This window comes from Oncorhynchus mykiss, chromosome 1 (assembly GCF_013265735.2).
Source record: "Oncorhynchus mykiss isolate Arlee chromosome 1, USDA_OmykA_1.1, whole genome shotgun sequence".
Lineage (NCBI taxonomy): Eukaryota > Metazoa > Chordata > Actinopteri > Salmoniformes > Salmonidae > Oncorhynchus > Oncorhynchus mykiss.
The window spans coordinates 86534190-86553655 of NC_048565.1; the positions used below are offsets into that span (position 1 = coordinate 86534190).

At 42.8% G+C, this 19466-nt stretch overlaps 1 protein-coding gene across 1 annotated transcript; it reads left to right on the plus strand.

Annotated features, from left to right (window-relative positions):
• Positions 1–3235: 3235 nt before the first annotated feature.
• LOC118966725 (butyrophilin subfamily 2 member A1-like) lies at positions 3236–19466 on the plus strand. Its single transcript, XM_036989992.1, has 6 exons — positions 3236–3286; positions 3979–3999; positions 13497–13517; positions 14372–14398; positions 18161–18187; positions 18937–19466. Exons 1-6 carry the CDS (start codon positions 3256–3258, stop codon positions 19464–19466), a joined length of 657 nt encoding a protein of 218 aa, XP_036845887.1. The 5' UTR covers positions 3236–3255.

The window sequence follows — 19466 nt, forward strand, 5'->3', positions numbered from 1 at the left end:
TGCAGCGAGGCATACAGTAATCGCAGGTGTTGATTGGGAGAGCTAGCAAAACAGCAGCAGGTAAAATGGCGTTGACTAGGCAGAGAGGGTCGGATTAACTACACACAGAGCCTGAGTTCGCGGCTGGGGCCAACAGATAAAAACATAAAAAAACAGAATGGAGTACCGTGATTAATGGACAGTCCAGCAGGCATCAGCTATATAGCCAAGTGATCACAGTGTCCAGGGGGCAGCAGTAGATGGGACAGGGAAGACGCCACTACGCTAGCGACACAGCGTTTAAAGTTAGTTGCCCGTGGGTGGTAGGGGGGGTTGGCAGGGAGATGTGCCTGCTAGCAGGGAGATGTGCCTGGCTCACGGCTAACTGGTGCTAGCTTCGTAGCAGTGGCGTTAGCCAAGGTCCAGAGTTTACAGCAAGGATCCGGTGGAGTATTGGGCTCTAGCTGTGTATGAGTGTGGTTCGGGTGAACAGCTGAGTAGGCCGGGAAGTGGGCCTCAGGGATAGCTTCGGTACTGGGTGCAAGCTAGCTGTGAAGATCAGAAGTAGGGGTCCAGGGATTACGGCAGGAATCTGGCATTGTTGTGGAGAGACAGTTCGATACTGGTAGACTGGCGAGTATTATCCAGGCTAAAAAAACTGTCTGGCTGTGCAGAAGGTAAAAGCCGCTAGCAGTGGCTAACAATGACTAAATAGCTTGTAGTTAGCTGGTTAGCTTCTGGAGGTTCTTGAATGTGTTCTAAAATTAAAAATAATAGCGATTCCGTATCACATTGGGTGAGGCAGGTTACCGGAAGGTATAATCGAATTAAAAATCTAAAAGAGATTGAAAATAAATATGGGTCCCGTGAGTGGTTGGGCTGGCTGGGGACACGGCGATTCAGACAGTTAGCAGACCGGGGCTAAACAAGTTAAAAGTTAGTAGACCGGGGCAGGCTAGCAGTTAGCAGGCTGAATTAGCAAGCAAGCAGATAGCAAGGGCTAGAAAGTTAGCCTTTGGGGGACGTCGCGATGGGGTTAAGTCTGTTTATGCCTCTTCATGCGGTGACATCGATAGACCGGTCGTGGAATTAGTAGGGTTCCAAATAGCTCTAGGTAGCTAAGCAGGCCTAGCTGGTTAGCATAATGGGCCTTCAGCGGGCGTCGCGCCTGAGTCCTCAGGCAGATTATGTCGGTATTCGAGTCGTAGGGGATCTGCGGGGTTCCATGCCCCGTACCGGCTATAGAAGGGGTCCGGATATTGTAGCCCAGGTGTATGCTTCGGTGGTAGCACAGGAGCTCTGGCCGGGCTAGCTTCAAGCTAAGTGGATGGAAAAGCTAGCCAGGAGTAGTCATCCGGGGTTGCGGTTAGCTAGTTGTGAAGATCCAGATAAAAAGTCTGTTTGCGGTGGGAATCCGGGGATAAAAATAATAGGTCAGTTATGCTCTGGTTAGAGTCGCGTTGTTCGAACTGGCGAGAGCTTTCCGAGCTATAGGTTAGCTGATGAACACTAGCAATGGTTTACTGACTGATAGCTGGTAGTTAGCTGGCTAGCTTCAGTTGAGGGGTTCCAGATCCGAAGTAATTATAAATACTTTAAAAAAAAGCAGATCCACGCTACATTGGGTGAGGCGGGTTGCAGGAGAGTATTTAGATGTTGAGGTTTAGCAAAATATTTAGAAAGATATGCAAAGAAAAATATGTAAAAACGATATATACAAGGGACAGGACAAGACGTCTGACTGCTACGCCATCTTGGATACTCACAGGACTTCATGTTACACAATACATGTATGTTTTGTCCTATAAAGTGCATTTTTATATCCAGAAATCTCATTTTACATTGGCGTGTTATGTTCAGTAGTTCCAAAACATGTGGTGATTTTTGCAGAGAGCCATCAATTTACAGAAATACTCATTATAAATGTTGATGAAAATACAAGTGTTATGCATGGAACTTTAGATCCACTTCTCCTTAATGCAACCTCTGTGTCAGATTTTAATTTTTTTTTACGGAAAAAGCATACCATGCGATAATCTGAGTACGGAGATCAGAGCCCAAACCAGCCAAAATAAATATCCACCATGTTGCGTAGTCAACATTAGTCAGAAATAGCATTAGAAATATTCACTTACCTTTGATGATCTTCATCAGAATGCACTCTCAGGAATCCCAGTTTGACAATAAATTTTTGATTTGTTCGATAAAGTTCATCAATTCTGTCCATATACATCCTTTTGTTAGAGCGTTTGGTAAACAAATCAAAAAGCGCGTGCAACTTCTAGCGGAAAGGTCGGACGAAAATTCCAAAAAGTTAGATTACTGGTCGTAGAAACATATCAAACATTGTATAGAATCAATCTTTACGATGTTTTTATCATAATTGTTCAATAATGTTCCAACCGGAGAATTCCATTGTCTGTAGAAAAGCCATGGAATGAGAGCTAACTCTCTCGTGACTGAGCGTCATGAGCCTGTGGTACTCTGCCAGACCCATGAATCAAAGAGCTCCCATTCCCCCCTCCTTTATAGTAGAAGCCTAAAACAAGTTTCTAAAGACGGTTGACATCTAGTGGAAGCCTTAGGAAGTGCAAATTGACCCATAGACACTGTTTTCGATAGGCCAAGTGTTGAAAAACTACAAACCTCAGATTTCCCACTTCCTGGTTGGATTTTCTCAGGTTTTCGCCTGCCAAATGAGTTCTGTTATACTCACTGTAGAAAAGGCACATGGAGTTGGTGGAATAATCCTTTAATTCATTGCCACTTACTCAGCTGGGCCAGGGGCACTTTAATTAGGTCAGGTGGAATTGTCCGGCAGATCTATAAAACTCCATAAAAGGAGGAAATTGCCTTCGCCTGATCTCGCTGCTTTCTCTTCCTTAACTCCGTCTGATCCAGAAGTTCTGTGCATCCATGAATCCACCACAGACTACTCTAAATATACCACTTTATGGTTAAAGGAATTTCTGCCTCAGTCTCATCCATTCCTCTGTCACCTGAAACGTGACCACCTGTTCACCTTCACTGTCAGTCATCCTACCTGTCCAGCTACCCACACAGATTCCACTAATCTTTCACTCACAGACATCATTCAAACAGTTTTAGAAACTTTATAGTGTTTTCTATCCAAATCTACTAATGATATGCATATATTAGATTCTGGGACTGAGTAGGAGGCAGTTTACTCTGGGCACGCTATTCATCCAAAGTGAAAATGCTGCAACCTATCCCAAAGAAGTTAATGATGTTCTCACTGTCTTCCATCTACTCTACATGTTTACAGATGACATCACTAGGAAGCTAGGTAAGTAGTATCTTCAGATCATCACTTTACCTGAATTATGTCAACCATTTGACGTTTTACATTTTTAAACTGTAATCCAGGTCATTTGGTTCTGCTATTAGATGAAGCACATGGACATTCACATGAATCTGTTGTATAAATAAACAAAATATCTGACATTGTATTCCCATTTGAACTTTTCTGTGTTTTAAATTAGTTGAAAGTGCAGTGATGGACATGATGGTGACAACAAAACCAAATATCAAACACTGTTTTTCCACTGTCATTTGGTTGTGCTGGATGGTTGAAAACTTTGTTATAACACACTGGAAATTCAATTAACTTTTGGCAGGCTTTATGAGTGGGTGAATATACTGTAGGTTGTTATCTCGTTGATCAACATCTCAACCAAATATTACCCAAATATCCACGTTGAGATTACGTAGTTTGCCCAGTGGGTAGTTTCTGATGGACCAGGATCTCTGATTGACCAGTCACATTTATTTAATGACATTAAGAAGTGGTGGCAGGGTAGAATATCTTCATTGGAGAAGTTGTCTCACATTGGAGTTATTTAGGTGCGTGGAACTCAATTGGGATTTGTGACGTTAGAGAAGTGATTTGAGACTAGGAGTCCCGGAGAGAGACTATATCTTCTAGTGTCCATGTTAATGATGTTCTCACTGTCTTCCACCTACTCTGCATGTTTACAGATGACCACAATGGGAAGCTAGGTAAGTAGTGTCTTCAGATCATCACTTTGAAAGAATTATGTGAACCATTTTATAAAGGCTCTTCGTAATCCAATTCAAAACTTACGTTGAAACTCCAGGTATGTGATGCTGCCGTCATACACACTTTCAAAGTAAGCACAAAAGATGGAATACAAATCTCGAATAGTGTAAAAACAAACAGAAATGTATTTGCCAGACAAAGGCTCCACGTATACAAAACACAGGTCATTTCACAGGTTACAGAGTCTTTCCATGATCAAAGCAAACATGAGAATTTAAATAGAAAACAAAATTATATATAGCAGAATATTTTATCTTCATGTAATAAATAAATAAAAAGTTCTAGCTGACCTATAATGTATGGTAACTCTATACCTGAGACCTAGCTGACCCGTAATGTATGGTAACTCCATACCTGAGTCTTAGCTGACCCATAATGTATGGTAACTCCATACTTGAGTCTTAGCTGACCAATAATGTATGATAACTCAATACCTGAGTCCTAGCTGACCCATAATGTATGGTAACTCCATACCTGAGTCCTAGCTGACCCATAATGTATGGTTACTCTATACCTGAGACCTAGCTGACCCATAATGTATGGTTACTCTATACCTGAGACCTAGCTGACCCATAATGTATGGTAACTCCATACTTGAGTCTTAGCTGACCAATAATGTATGATAACTCAATACCTGAGTCCTAGCTGACCCATAATGTATGGTAACTCCATACCTGAGTCCTAGCTGACCCATAATGTATGGTTACTCTATACCTGAGACCTAGCTGACCCATAATGTATGGTTACTCTATACCTGAGACCTAGCTGACCCATAATGTATGGTTACTCTATACCTGAGACCTAGCTGACTCCTAATGTATGGTTACTCTATACCTGAGACCTAGCTGACCCATAATGTATGGTTACTCTATACCTGAGACCTAGCTGACCCATAATGTATGGTTACTCTATACCTGAGACCTAGCTGACTCCTAATGTATGGTTACTCTATACCTGAGACCTAGCTGACCCATAATGTATGGTTACTCTATACCTGAGACCTAGCTGACCCATAATGTATGGTTACTCTATACCTTAGACCTAGCTGACCCATAATGTATGGTTACTCTATACCTGAGACCTAGCTGACCCATAATGCCAAACCCTAAATAAGGAAAGGCGAACATGGGAAAAGGGCTGTGTCCAGGTGAGGCTCCATCTTGCTTTCAAATACCCATGATAACCATAGTAGGAAACCAGAAACATGATTTCATCAACCAAACTCCTTGTTCTTGTGGGATCAAAACAATTACAACTTCAAAACATAGAGGAAACCTAATGTGGGCCTCCAGCAGCAGACACAGCTTGGTGGTCTGGGTTCTCACTTGTCTAACCAGCACTCTGGAGTCGGGGTGGTTTGTGTGACTTGCCCCATGAGCCACGAGTTTAGTATTTGCTATTTAGTCGCTGCCAAGTCAACGGCTTCTCTTCCTGGGTTCCAAACTCAAAACAAAACACAACAATATAATACATACTATACATAACATTACAAAATACAAAATATATACAAACGTCTTCACAGTCCCCGTTGTGCCGCAAGGTGCTCTTTAATCTGTTTTTTTTCATCTGTTTTTAGTGTTTACTTGAGTTAACTGGGGTGGCAGACAGTTACATGTAGTCCAGTGGAGGCTGCTGAGTGGACGATGGCTCATAATAATGACTGGAACGGAGCAAATGGAATGTCAACAAACAACTGGAAACCATGTGTTGGATGTATTTGATACCATTTCACTTATTCTGCTCCAGCTTTTACCATGAGCCTGTTCTCCCCAAATAAGGTGCCACAAACTTCCTGTGATGTAGTCATGGCTTTATTTAATACTCTGCATTTCCCAGCCTCTGTTCTGGCCCTGGGGACCGTGAAGAGACCTCTGCTACATGTCTTGAGTGGTACCGATGGGTGTCCTAACTATGTCAACTGCTTGAACAGAGAGTTTGGAACCTTTAACCCATCAACACTTCGTACAGAGACAAGAGTCATTCCGATGAGAACCATATCTCCAGGGACGAAGTTTCTTCTCTTGTTAATTTTTGTTGCTCCTGCAACTCAGGAAGATACTCTTTGGTCCACCTCTTCCAGAACAAGTCTGACATACGCTGAGAGTACAAACCATTAGGAACACTTTCCTAATATTGAGTTGCACCCCATTTTGCCTCAATTCGTTAGGGCATGGACTCTACAAGGTGTCAAAAGCTTTCCCAAAGGATGCTGGTCCATGTTGACTCCAATGCTTCCCACAGATGTGTCAAGTTGGCTGGATATCCTTTGGTGGATACACAAGGAAAACTGTTGAGAAACCAACACTTGACTCATCTGACATCAATCTATAGACCTGTACCCCTTTCTTTTCTTTCCAAAACAATTGAGCGTGCTATCTCTGATCAACTCTCTCGTTATCGCTCTCAGAACAATCTTCTTGACCCTAACCAGTCCGGCTTCAAGACGGGTCACTCAACCGAGACTGCTCTTTGTGTCACGGAGGCTCTCCGTATGGCCAAAGCAGACTCACTCATCTGTTCTCATCCTCCTAGATCTATCCACTACCTTCGACACTGGAAACCATCAGTAGAGAGGATCTGGGTCTGCACCACGTTTTCTCACTACTGGTGTCCCCCATGGCTCTGTTCTCGTTCCTCTCCTCTTCTCTCTATACACCAAGTCACTTGGCTCCATCATATCCTCACACCTCTCCATCAAAATTTACAACTCCACAGTGTTGTCCTCCCAGAGTGCAAAGAACCTTGGCGTGAACCTGGACAAACCCTGTCATTCTCTGAAAACATCAAAGCAGTGTCTCACTACTGCACATTCATGGTCGACATCCATATGACTATACCTCAAATAGGAAGTGGCACAGGTCCTAATCCAGGCACTTGTCATCTCCCGTCTTGACTACTAGAAATCTCTGATGGCTGGTCTCTTTGCTTGTGCCATGAAACCCCTGCAATTGATCCAGAATGCTACAGCCCGCCTGGTTTTCAACCTTCCCAAGTTCTCCCATGTCAACCCGAATTATTCGTCTACTACAAGATCATGGTGCTTGCCTACGTAGCAGCAAGAGGAACTGCCCCTCCCTACCTTCAGGCTATGCTCAAACCCTACACCCCAACCCGAGCACTCTGTTCTGCCACCTCTGGTCTCTTGGCCCTCCCACCCCTCCGGGAGGGCAGCTCCCGCTCAGTCCAGTCCAAGCTCTTCTCTGTCCTGGTACCCCAATGGTGGAACCAGTTTCCCCCTGAAGCTAGGACAGCCGAGTCCCTGCCCATCTTCCAAAAGTACATGAAAACCTTTCGATCACCTACCAGTGAATGCTCTTTTCAGATCAGTGCAAATCAGAGTGTGTGCATATATTATTTGTTAGTTAGTAAGTTATTAGCCTAGTTAACTGTACAGGTCGTAAACAGAGCCCACCGTAGATATAACGCCTCTTCTGGCAAGTGGTCTGTCCTGAATGGATATTTGTAAATTTATTGAGTCTGATTCAATGCACCATTGTACTTTCTACTGGTTGCATGTTCTGATCCCAGTCCAGATCCGTTATCTCCTTTGCTTTCTCCTCTTCAGGAATAGAGGCAACAACTTGACTGTTGCTGATCCATTTGTTCAGTCTAAAGCCTCATTTAGAACACAGTGATGTGCGGTCCTGAGTAAGTGTCAAGGCTTCTTCCTCACTTGCTGCTGATTTTAGACAGGCATCCACATAGAAGAGCACCTCCAATCCTCCAGCTCCTTTTCCAGATCCAGAGAAATCTCAGGTCTGTGTCCTGCTCTGGAACTCTCACCTGGTGGAACATGACTTCAACATCTGTCATGAAGGCAACAGGCTCTTGGTGGAATCTGGACAAAACACCAATGATATGGTTTGTCATGTCTGGACCCTGTAGAAGCTCAGCATTCAGTGATGTCTCTTGTTAGGTGGCTCCACAGTCTAATACCACCCTCAGATTGTGCTTCTTGGGATGACATACTCTGTGGTGAGGAATATACCAAACTATCTTGCTGCTGTCGTTCTGTAAGTCTATTGGCTCCATCACTGCAAAGCCTTTGTCCAGGATGTCTGCCATGAAGTTGGTATAGTCCTTACAGGACCAGGGATTCTTACTGAGTTTCCATTTCAAGTTGAGAGCACGCTGTACTGCCACACAGCAGTTGTTGGGAAATTCAGCATCCTCACTCCTCAGTGGGAGGCAAATAATATAGTGACCACCACCAGCTTGGCTGACAGATACACTCTCTATGAAGAGATGATCTTCTCTTGATATTTCAAGCTGCTCCTCATGGTGGTGCTCTGGGAAATCATGCTTGACCTGTTGCTGCAGCACCTCTTCCAGCTCTGCCACACAGATTCTGTGTGACATTACGTGAGACCGCCCATAGGTGGAGACATTCCCCTTTTTTAGAAGCCCATTCACAATCCAGACCAGAGTGGTTTTCACAGCGTATGGGCCTCATCTTCTTGGCTGTTTATGACCATCCATGGCTCAATGGCCTGAGGTATGTTTGTCAACAATACAACTTCAGAATCAATCTGCTTGAGATGCACCTTTTCCAAATATGGCCATATGTTCACATCTGTCTGGTTAGGAATCGGTGGAGGCTGGTGGGAGGAGCTATAGGAGGACGGGCTCATTGTAATGCCTGGAATGTAATAAATGGAACGGTATCAAACATCAATCCTATTAAATCCAATTTGATTGGTCCCATACACATATTTAGCAGATGTTATTGCTTGTGGAAACCACATGGACAACCTCATGTTTGACTCCATTCCATTGATTTCACTCCAGCCATTACAATGAGCCCATCCTCCTATAGCTCCTCCCACCAGCCGCCGCTGGTAGGAATGTTCTCCTTAGTTACAGGGATTTCTTTCTGTGTGAAAAGGATTTCAACAAAACTGCTGTCATCAAGGCTACTTATCTCCAAGCCAGAGACAACAAAGGTACTCATGACTTCCTGGTTGTTGATAGTGTTTTATTTTTTAACATTTTTAATTATTATTATTATTCAAATCCAATCAAATGCAGACCACCATAGTCCCTGTGTCCAACAACACCAAGGTAACCTGCCTAAATGACTATCACTGCTTAGCACTCACATCAATATCCTTGAAATGCTTTGAAAGGCTGATCATGGCTCACGTCAACACCATCATTCAAGACACCCTGGACCCACCCCAATTCGCATACCACCCCAACAGAACCCCAGATGACACAATCTCTATTGCACTCCACAGTCTGCCCTTTCCCACCTGGACAAAATAAACACCTACGTGAGAATTCTGTTCATTGACAACAGCTCAGATTACAACACCACCAAGCTCATCACTAAGCTAAGGTCCCTGGGACTGAACATCTCCCCCTGCAACTGGATCCTGGACTTCCTGACGGGTCGCCCCCAGGTGGTTAGGGTAGACAACAGCACATCCGCCATGCTGGCCCTCAACACAGGGGCCCCTCAGGGGTGCGTGCTTAGTCCCCTTGGGTACTCCCTGTTCACTCATGACTGCATGGACACTCAGAACTCCAATACGGTGGTAGGCCTGATCACCAAAGACAATGAGACAGCCTTGGGGAGGAGGTCAGAGACCCGGCAGTGTGGTGACAGGACAACAACCTCTACCTCGACTTCAGTAAGACAAATGAGTTGAGCTCAAATTTGAGTTGCCCCATGGTGAATTTCTCCAAAAGGTACAACCTATCTTTGCTGTTCTCGGTCCGGTCTTCGATAGCATGTTCAAAGCCATGTACAAAGAACCTGTCGTCTAGTGGGTCACCCTTAAACACTGGTACAAATAACCTGTAGTGTAGTGGGTCACCCAGTCGTACACTAAGAGGTGGTAATGAAGACAACCTTTGCTGCCTTACCAGCCTTTCAGTGATAGCATTTTGGTGTAGCAGAATGTTGACAATACTGTCCGTGTTGTCAGCTCCACCCTGATCTGGGTTGAAAGGCCTTCCTCCCCTAGTTGGAAGTTACAGCTGCCTACCTTTTGGTCTTACAACAGTGTGTTAGTTGACCTATGATGAACAGTTGTATATGGTGATAGTACTTATTTACAACATAGTACTTGGACCCTGGCCCTGTGCAGTATAAACAGAGCTGTATGTGGTGGTAGTTATAACATAGTACTTGGACCCTGGCCCTGTGCAGTATGAACAGAGCTGTATGTGGTGGTAGTTATAACATAGTACTTGGACCCTGGCCCTGTGCAGTATAAACAGAGCTGTATGTGGTGGTAGTTATAACATAGTACTTGGACCCTGTGCAGTATGAACAGAGCTGTATGTGGTGGTAGTTATAACATAGTACTTTGACCCTGGCCCTGTGCAGTATAAACAGAGCTGTATGTGGTGGTAGTTATAACATAGTACTTTGACCCTGGCCCTGTGCAGTATGAACAGAGCTGTATGTGGTGGTAGTTATAACATAGTACTTGGACCCTGGCCCTGTGCAGTATAAACAGAGCTGTATGTGGTGGTAGTTATAACATAGTACTTGGACCCTGGCCCTGTGCAGTATGAACAGAGCTGTATGTGGTGGTAGTTATAACATAGTACTTTGACCCTGGCCCTGTGCAGTATAAACAGAGCTGTATGTGGTGGTAGTTATAACATAGTACTTTGACCCTGGCCCTGTGCAGTATAAACAGAGCTGTATGTGGTGGTAGTTATAACATAGTATATTGACCCTGGCCCTGTGCAGTATGAACAGAGCTGTATGTGGTGGTAGTTATAACATAGTACTTGGACCCTGGCCCTGTGCAGTATGAACAGAGCTGTATGTGGTGGTAGTTATAACATAGTACTTGGACCCTGGCCCTGTGCAGTATGAACAGAGCTGTATGTGGTGGTAGTTATAACATAGTACTTGGACCCTGGCCCTGTGCAGTATAAACAGAGCTGTATGTGGTGGTAGTTATAACATACTACACAGTATATTGACCCTGGCCCTGTGCAGTATGAACAGACGTGGTGAACAATGGGGATCCCAGGTCAGCCAAGATGCGTGACTGTGTGATATGGAGACCTGTGACAACCTGAGTGGTGGTGGTCACCATTTTACTTTGAGTAACCTTCCCCATGGTATCTTCAGGCCTTCCCATTACATTTAGGTATAGTTCATTAAATCATCTGCTTTGTTTCCCCATTTCTTGAGTGGCTTCCTACTCATGGAATACATGCGGCTTAGCACTGTTAGCTAATATTTCAGCTTCAAGCTCCAAACCTTTATTTTGTGCCTTGAGTTGAGCCTCCTGTTTCTCCAATGCATGTTTACTTTTCAATGCTTCAGATTTAACCAGTGAGGCTTCCCTTTCAGCCTTCAAATAGAGCCTGATAGAAGATGTGGTGGATTGTCCTGAGTGCCTGCTGTGTTGTGATCTATTTACATGTTTTGATGAGACATTGGAGATACTGTCCCTTGTCTGGTCCTCCTCATCAGTTTTGATGAGACATTGGATATACTGTCCCTTGGCTGGACCTCCTCATCAGTTTTGATAAGACATTGGAGATACTGTCCCTTGTCTGGTCCTCCTCATCAGTTTTGATGAGACATTGGAGATACTGTCCCTTGTCTGGACATCCTCATCAGTTTTTTTTGCTGCTGTGCTTTACTGTGCTTCTAACGTCCATATTGGTTGCCAAACAATTCCGTGTTGCTGCGTTTGGGCAATACCATTCAACCTGATACTTTTTTGCCTTCTCAGCAGAATACAAAGCCTTTATGGACTCATTGAGATCATGCAACAACTTAACCAACTTTGAGAAATCTTTGTGTCATCAAAGATTTCAACATTTCCATCATCCCCCATAAGTTGTGTGATCCCATTTCTCTTTTAGTAAGTGCACCCAACTTAGCACTTCTAGATCCTTTATACTTTTGCAATGTTTCAATTGGATCCATTGTAAGGGCAGATAAGAGCACTGAACATCAAATCCCATTCAATTCCATTGATTTGCAACCGTCAGCACGGTGTGAACACATTTTAGCACTGCATAGGTTAAAATGAGCCAAAAATGAAGTCATCACAACTCAGACACAGCAGCCAATCAGCAAAGCGTCCTCTTTTAGCCGCTCCACAAAGAGTTCTTGTCTCAACGCGCAAATCCAACAACAAAAGACACACACGATTCCAAGCTACACGAGCGATCGATTCCAAGCTTACAAGTTCCACAAATTCATTCAACACATAGAGCAGAGACAAAACGGAAGAACAACCACAATTCTCTCCTCTTTATTCACAGTGAAAAGCGCAAATCAAACTGTCACAGAGCTTCAATAGCATCAGTCACTTCTAACACTGTCACAGGGGACATCCATTTACAGTTGAGGAGCGCCACTAGTTCTACCTCCGGTCAGATGAAATGTTCGCCTCTTTACCTCCGGTCTGATGAGTGATCACGTTCATAAACCTTTCGTCAGCGTTCCATTCAGCGAGGTCTTTTGTCAAATTTAAAGGCAATTAGTAATCCAGTCATGTGATTTCGCCATTCCAAAGTAACCACAAAACAGGGAATCCAACACTCCTATAGCATAACAACAGAAATGCATTTGCCAGACAAAGGATCCACGTTTCCAAAACACAGATTTCATAGGCTAGAAAACAAAAGAGTATATAGTAGGTTTCTTAGTTCATGTAATAGTGATTAAAAAACTGTATTGTAACGCCTTACCTGAGTCCTAGCTAACCCATAATGCCAATGTTCTCAATTTGAATTATACGCACGAGTTGGAATTTAGTCACTTACTGGTTCCAAAAAGAAATTTTGAAAAGGTTCTTCAAAGCTCCCCTTAAGTCTACAAAGGTTAAAAAAATTAATTGCTGGGCCTCCCGAGTGGCACAAGGCAGTGATAGCTTTGCCACTAAAGATTCTGGGTTTGAGTCCAGGCTCTGTCGCAGACGGCCGCGACCGGGAGACCAATGGGGAGGCGCACAATTGGCTCAGCATCGTCTGGGTTAGGTGAGGGTTTGGCCGGCAGGGATGTCCTTGTCCCATCGTGTACCAGCAACTCCTGTGGCGGGCCGGGCGCATTGCACGCTGACACCGTCGCTAGCTCTACGGTGGTTCCGCTGGCTTCCAGGTTTAGTGGGCATTGTGTCAAGAAGCAGTGCGGCTTGGTTGGGTTGTGGTTCAGAAGAAACGGAAGAAACTACCTCGACCTTTGCCTCTCCCGAGTCCGTACGGGAGTTGCAGCGATGAGACAGGACTGTTGGGGAGAAAAAGGGGTAAAATACACAAAATAAAATACGACCTGATGGCAGAGTATAGGTTCTTAAATTAATCTTAAGTTTATTTTTTTTAACCTTATTATCCTAAAAGATCATACCTTTTATTTATATAGTGTAGACTAGAGAGTTAGCCAACACATGTTGATTCCCCCTTGGACACCATTGATGTGTCTAATTGACTATATGTATGTGTTTATCTGTAGAAATACTGACTTCTCAGCTGGGTAAGTATTAAGGCTTTGTTACCTACTGTATATGATGGCTTATAAATGTTAGCTTTGTCAATGGAGTTGAGTGGTGATGAGTGGCTGTGGACTGTACCTCCGACTATCAGTCGATACTTGTAAAAATGTAAATTCTTAAACTCTTACCTTGAACCTGTTTGTCCTGTGTAATTGTGTGACTTTCTTTGTTTGCTGAAATCTGTAGTTTATTAAAGTAGCATTTTAGGGGACCTCTGCCAAAGGAGTTGTTGTGTGAAGGAGCAGCCCATCATTGCACGGCTGATTTAAAAAAACAAACATTTGGCAGTGAACACCTAGACTAAAATGTTTAACGAAAAACTATGGATTTCCAGTCCAACTGACAACTCTATAACAATCAGGACAAGGATAAGCACAGCTACACAGTAATACAGTTAAATAATGGATATGTAATGGAGATAATGGATATGTTTAAGAGCATTAAGTTGTCGTGCCTGATTGAAGTCAATGTTTTACTCCATTGTGATTATAACCGTTTTTATCCAAAACTACAGATTTCAGCAAACAAAAAAGGCACACAGTTACAGAGGACACACATAGGTACAAAGAAAGCATTAAAGAATGAGCATTTACAAGTATGGACAAGTATGAACTAGTGAGTGACTGGATGGAGTGACGGTACACTCTTCTGGGTGCATCGCTCTAGAAGTCATTATGGAGGATGTCCTTATTACAGGGTTCTAAACTATAGCTTCGGTATATGCAGTCTTCCAGTACATCAATAATACATTGACAATGTCTAAACGTTTGTGTACAGTGATGAAAAACCTGTATATCTCAATGATTAATATTGGTTAAATATAATGTCTCCACAGATTTTGTGAACACAAACTGGAGTCCAGGTAAAGGAAGAACTGATTTCTAATATTTTGAATGTACTTTTTCTTGGAATCTTGTTTGCAGTTATAGTATGATAGATAATTAATGTAAATCAAATCAAATCAAATAAAATTTTATTTGTCACATACACATGGTTAGCAGATGTTAATGCGAGTGTAGCGAAATGCTTTTGCTTCTAGTTCCGACAATGCAGTAATAACAAGTAATCTAACTAACAATTCCAAAACTACTGTCTTGTACACAGTGTAAGGGGATAAAGAATATGTACATAAGGATATATGAATGAGTGATGGTACAGAGCAGCATAGGCAAGATGCAGTAGATGGTATCGAGTACAGTATGTATATGAGGTGAGTATGTAAATAAAGTGGCATAGTTAAAGTGGCTAGTGATACATGTATTACATAAGAATACAGTCGATGATATAGAGTACAGTATATACGTATGCATATGAGATGAATAATGTAGGGTAAGTAACATTATATAAGGTAGCATTGTTTAAAGTGGCTAGTGATATATTTACATCATTTCCCATCAATTCCCATTATTAAAGTGGCTGGAGTTGAGTCAGTGTCAGTGTGTTGGCAGCAGCCACTCAATGTTAGTGGTGGCTGTTTAACAGTCTGATGGCCTTGAGATAGAAGCTGTTTTTCAGTCTCTCGGTCCCAGCTTTGATGCACCTGTACTGACCTCGTCTTCTGGATGATAGCGGGGTGAACAGGCAGTGGCTCGGGTGGTTGATGTCCTTGATGATCTTTATGGCCTTCCTGTGACATCGGGTGGTGTAGGTGTCCTGGAGGGCAGGTAGTTTGCCCCCGGTGATGCGTTGTGCAGACCTCACTACCCTCTGGAGAGCCTTACGGTTGAGGGCGGAGCAGTTGCCGTACCAGGCGGTGATACAGCCCGACAGGATGCTCTCGATTGTGCATCTGTAGAAGTTTGTGAGTGCTTTTGGTGACAAGCCGAATTTCTTCAGCCTCCTGAGGTTGAAGAGGCGCTGCTGCTCCTTCTTCACAATGCTGTCTGTGTGAGTGGACCAATTCAGTTTGTCTGTGATGTGTATGCCGAGGAACTTAAAACTTGCTACCCTCTCCACTACTGTTCCATCGATGTGGATAGGGGGGTGTTCCCTCTGCTGTTTCCTGAAGTCCACAATCATCTCCTTAGTTTTGTTGACGTTGAGTGTGAGGTTATTTTCCTGACACCACACTCCGAGGGCCCTCACCTCCTCCCTGTAGGCCGTCTCGTCGTTGTTGGTAATCAAGCCTACCACTATTGTGTCGTCCGCAAACTTGATGATTGAGTTGGAGGCGTGCGTGGCCACGCAGTCGTGGGTGAACAGGGAGTACAGGAGAGGGCTCAGAACGCACCCTTGTGGGGCCCCAGTGTTGAGGATCAGCGGGGAGGAGATGTTGTTGCCTACCCTCACCACCTGGGGGCGGCCCGTCAGGAAGTCCAGTCCAGTGTTTTATTACATTGTGTCAGTGTTTGGCACTAAATTTGACTGAAGTTACCATCAATCTCACCACTGGCATAACACAGTTTCTCTGGACACCCGCAAGGTCGGAGTTCGCCCCCCCTGAAATAAAAATTGAAGTATAGACTACCGATCACTGACTATCATGCTGTAATCGCGACATGTCTATGCGGCTGCATGCCTATCGAATCGATGATGGGCTTTCTGTGGTACCAAGGCTTAGCTTTGGCTAATGGATAAATGTTCATTGGTAGACAGGCCTATTTGGTCAGTGGTAATAATGTAATTACTTGTTCAGTAATTCAAGTTGTAATTTCAATCATTGCAGATTGTAAAATAAATGTAAAATAAATGCCTTGACAGTCTTTCCTGATACATTGATAATTCATCTCTTTCCGTAACGTGTCGAGGACGGCGATTAATAAAAGCAGTTGAGTTGACAGCTGTTTTGCACTGTTTCTCTATGGTTTTAGTCATTCTAACCTTTAAACAGTGTACATTCCTCCTATAGACAAGGGGAGAAGGGTGATGTTAAGGGCTCGATTTTCTCGCTCTGAGCATGTGCAATGTGTCTGCCTCCGCATTAAACGTTTGACTTCCACAAAACTACTTCTTTACTTATTTTAGGTTTAAGGAAGTGTGTAGGTCGCATTTGTTATATATTTAGATCCTCCTGCTCGAAACAAATTCAGACTGATTTGCCATGTCTGTGCCTTGAATTGAAGTCGTGCTGAATTGGGGTGGCAGCGTAACCTAATGGTTAGAGCGTTGGACTAGTAACCAAAAGGTTGTAAGATCAAATCCCCGACTTGACACGGTACATATCTGTCGTACTGTCCCTAAACAACACTGTTCCTAGGCCGTCATTGAAAATAAGAATCTGTTCTTAACTGACTTGCCTAGTTTAATAAAAAAATGTTTTTCCAAGGACTGCCCCTGCCCCTTTGACTTAACGTTGCAGTGAAGTAAAATAAATAAATAAATAATAAATGTAGTGATACTTTTGACCACCATAGGGAGGCAAATACACGTCTTCTGACTTATAAAACGGTGGGAAATCAAACAAATAAGTCATGTAAACATAAACAAAGAAGTCATGTAAACATGAACAAATAAGTCATGTGAACATAAACAAAGAAGTCATGTAAACATAAACAAAGAAGTCATGTAAACATGAACAAATAAGTCATGTAAACATGAACAAATAAGTCATGTAAACATGAACAAATAAGTCATGTAAACATAAACAAAGAAGTCATGTAAACAAACATATTTTTAACTAATTCTAGTGCCTGTTTTCGGGGACTGTCAGCTTGTGGGCTCCCGAGTGACGCAGCGGTCTAAGCACGGCATCTCAGTGCTAGAGGCGTCACTACTTGGTTTGATCCCGGGCTGTATCACAACCGGCTGTGATGGGGAGTCCCATAGGGCGGCGCACAATTGGCCCAGCGTTGTCCGGGTTTGGGGAGGTTTTGGCCGGGGGTAGGTCCTCATTGTAAAATAAGAATTTGTTCTTAACTGACTTGCCTAGTAAAATAAAGGTAAAATAAAAAAGAAATAAAAATTGTAAAGTAAGAATTTGTTTCTTAACTGAATTGCATAGTTTAAATAAAGGTTAAATAAAAAACATTATTAATTGATTATAGATATTACTGAACTGCTGTATTTGAAGTACAACTCCCTTCTGCCCAGTTTCACTGATGTTGCTATGGCAACTCAAGCTGTTTTTACCATCCCTGTAACTGTTGCTTTTGCAGAGAGATCATTTTCTAAACTAAAACACATAAAGAACTATCTAAGAAACATTAGGCTCTCGGTCTGATATGAGTTTTTGAACACCTCAGTAAGCTCCACTCATTACACTGGCGCTGTCGTAGCCTTGACAACAGCACTGACTATCCCATCAAACTATCAATCAGTTTCTTTTTCACTTTTTCAGTCACATTCCTGAAGCCAAAAAAACTACATTTAGCTTCCTATCACATATGGAAAAGAAAAAGGTTTATGAACAAATTTATGGAGGGTTACTGTCAAAATGATTTATTATATATACTGTGCGTATACTGTATAACAAATTGGCTCTTGGTCTCCCCACCTTCCTGGGACTGCTGGGGTGTCAGATATGCCAGTGTTTCTCCCCATATGTTCACTAAGATTCAAGTTATTATAGGTCTTCATAGTTTGAGGTCTGGGTTGAACAACACAAATGTGCACTTACAGTTGTTTGTGATATCCATCAGTATGTTGCTCATTTTCATAACCAACTGTCTCTTACTCTATATTTCAGACTTTGAAACCATCAGAAGACATGCAGGTGTGTTTTATGCTCTGTGACATCCACATATTAATACATAACATATTATACTAAATAGAGTGTCTCGGATGTCATTGTGTTTACCATAGTGTTTTATACCACTGATGTTGATGTCATGATTTCATTGTGTTTACCATAGTGTATTATACCAATGATGATGATGTCATTGTGTTTACCATAGTGTATTATACCACTGATGTTGATGTCAGTGTGTTTACCATAGTGTATTATACCAATGATGATGATGTCATTGTGTTTACCATAGTGTATAATACCACTGATGTTGATGTCATTATGTCATTGTGTTTACATAGTGTATTATACCACTGATGTTGATGTCATGATGTCATTGTGTTTATCATAGTGTATTATACCACTGATGATGATGTCATTGTGTTTACCATAGTGTATTATACCACTGATGTTGATGTCATGATGTCATTGTGTTTACCATAGTGTATTATACCACTGATGTGATGTCATGATGTCATTGTGTTTACCATAGTGTATTATACCACTGATGATGATGTAATTTTGTTTACCATAGTGCATTATACCACTGATGATGATGTCATTGTGTTTACCATAGTGTTTTATACCACTGATGTTGATGTCATGATGTCATTGTGTTTACTATAGTGTATTATACCACTGATGATGATGTCATTATGTCATCGTGTTTAGCATAGTATATTATACCACTGGTGTTGGTGTCATTGTGTTTACATAGTGTATGTTTCTCTCCACAGTGGATGTGACTCTAGACCCTGATACTGCACATCGTAACCTCATCCTGTCTGATGACGGGAAACAAGTGAGACATGGAGAACTAAATCAGGTTCTCTCTGACAACAGGAAGAGGTATAAAAATTGGTCCGGTGTCCTCGGAAATGTGGGCTTCTCAAGGAAGTTCTACTATGAGGTGAAGGTGGAGGGGAAGACTGAGTGGACTTTGGGAGTGGTCAGAAGGTCCATCAATAGGAATGAGAGGTCTAGACCGATCCCTTATAAAGGATACTGGACTGTGGAGCTGAAGGATGGAAAGTACACAGCTCACGCTGATTCCCCTCTCACCCTCTTACTGAGAGAGAAGCCCCTGAAAGTGGGTGTGTTTGTGGATTATGAGAAGGGACAGGTATCCTTCTACAATGTGGAGGCCAGGTCTCATATCTACTCTTTCACACGCTCCAAATTTTCTAAGAAACTCTATCCATTCTTCAACCCTGGTGGTCCAGATAGTATTTCACTGGTCGTCTGTCCTGTGGATGCCACTGACTGA

Bases quoted from the DNA above. Each gene is read 5' to 3' on its own strand.
- LOC118966725 (XM_036989992.1), top strand. From the start codon at position 3,256: ATGTTTACAGATGACATCACTAGGAAGCTAG. The intron at 3,287-3,978 runs GTAAGTAGTATC...GCATGTTTACAG, and splicing joins TGACATCACTAGGAAGCTAG to ATGACCACAATGGGAAGCTA. The intron at 4,000-13,496 runs GTAAGTAGTGTC...GTTTATCTGTAG, and splicing joins TGACCACAATGGGAAGCTAG to AAATACTGACTTCTCAGCTG.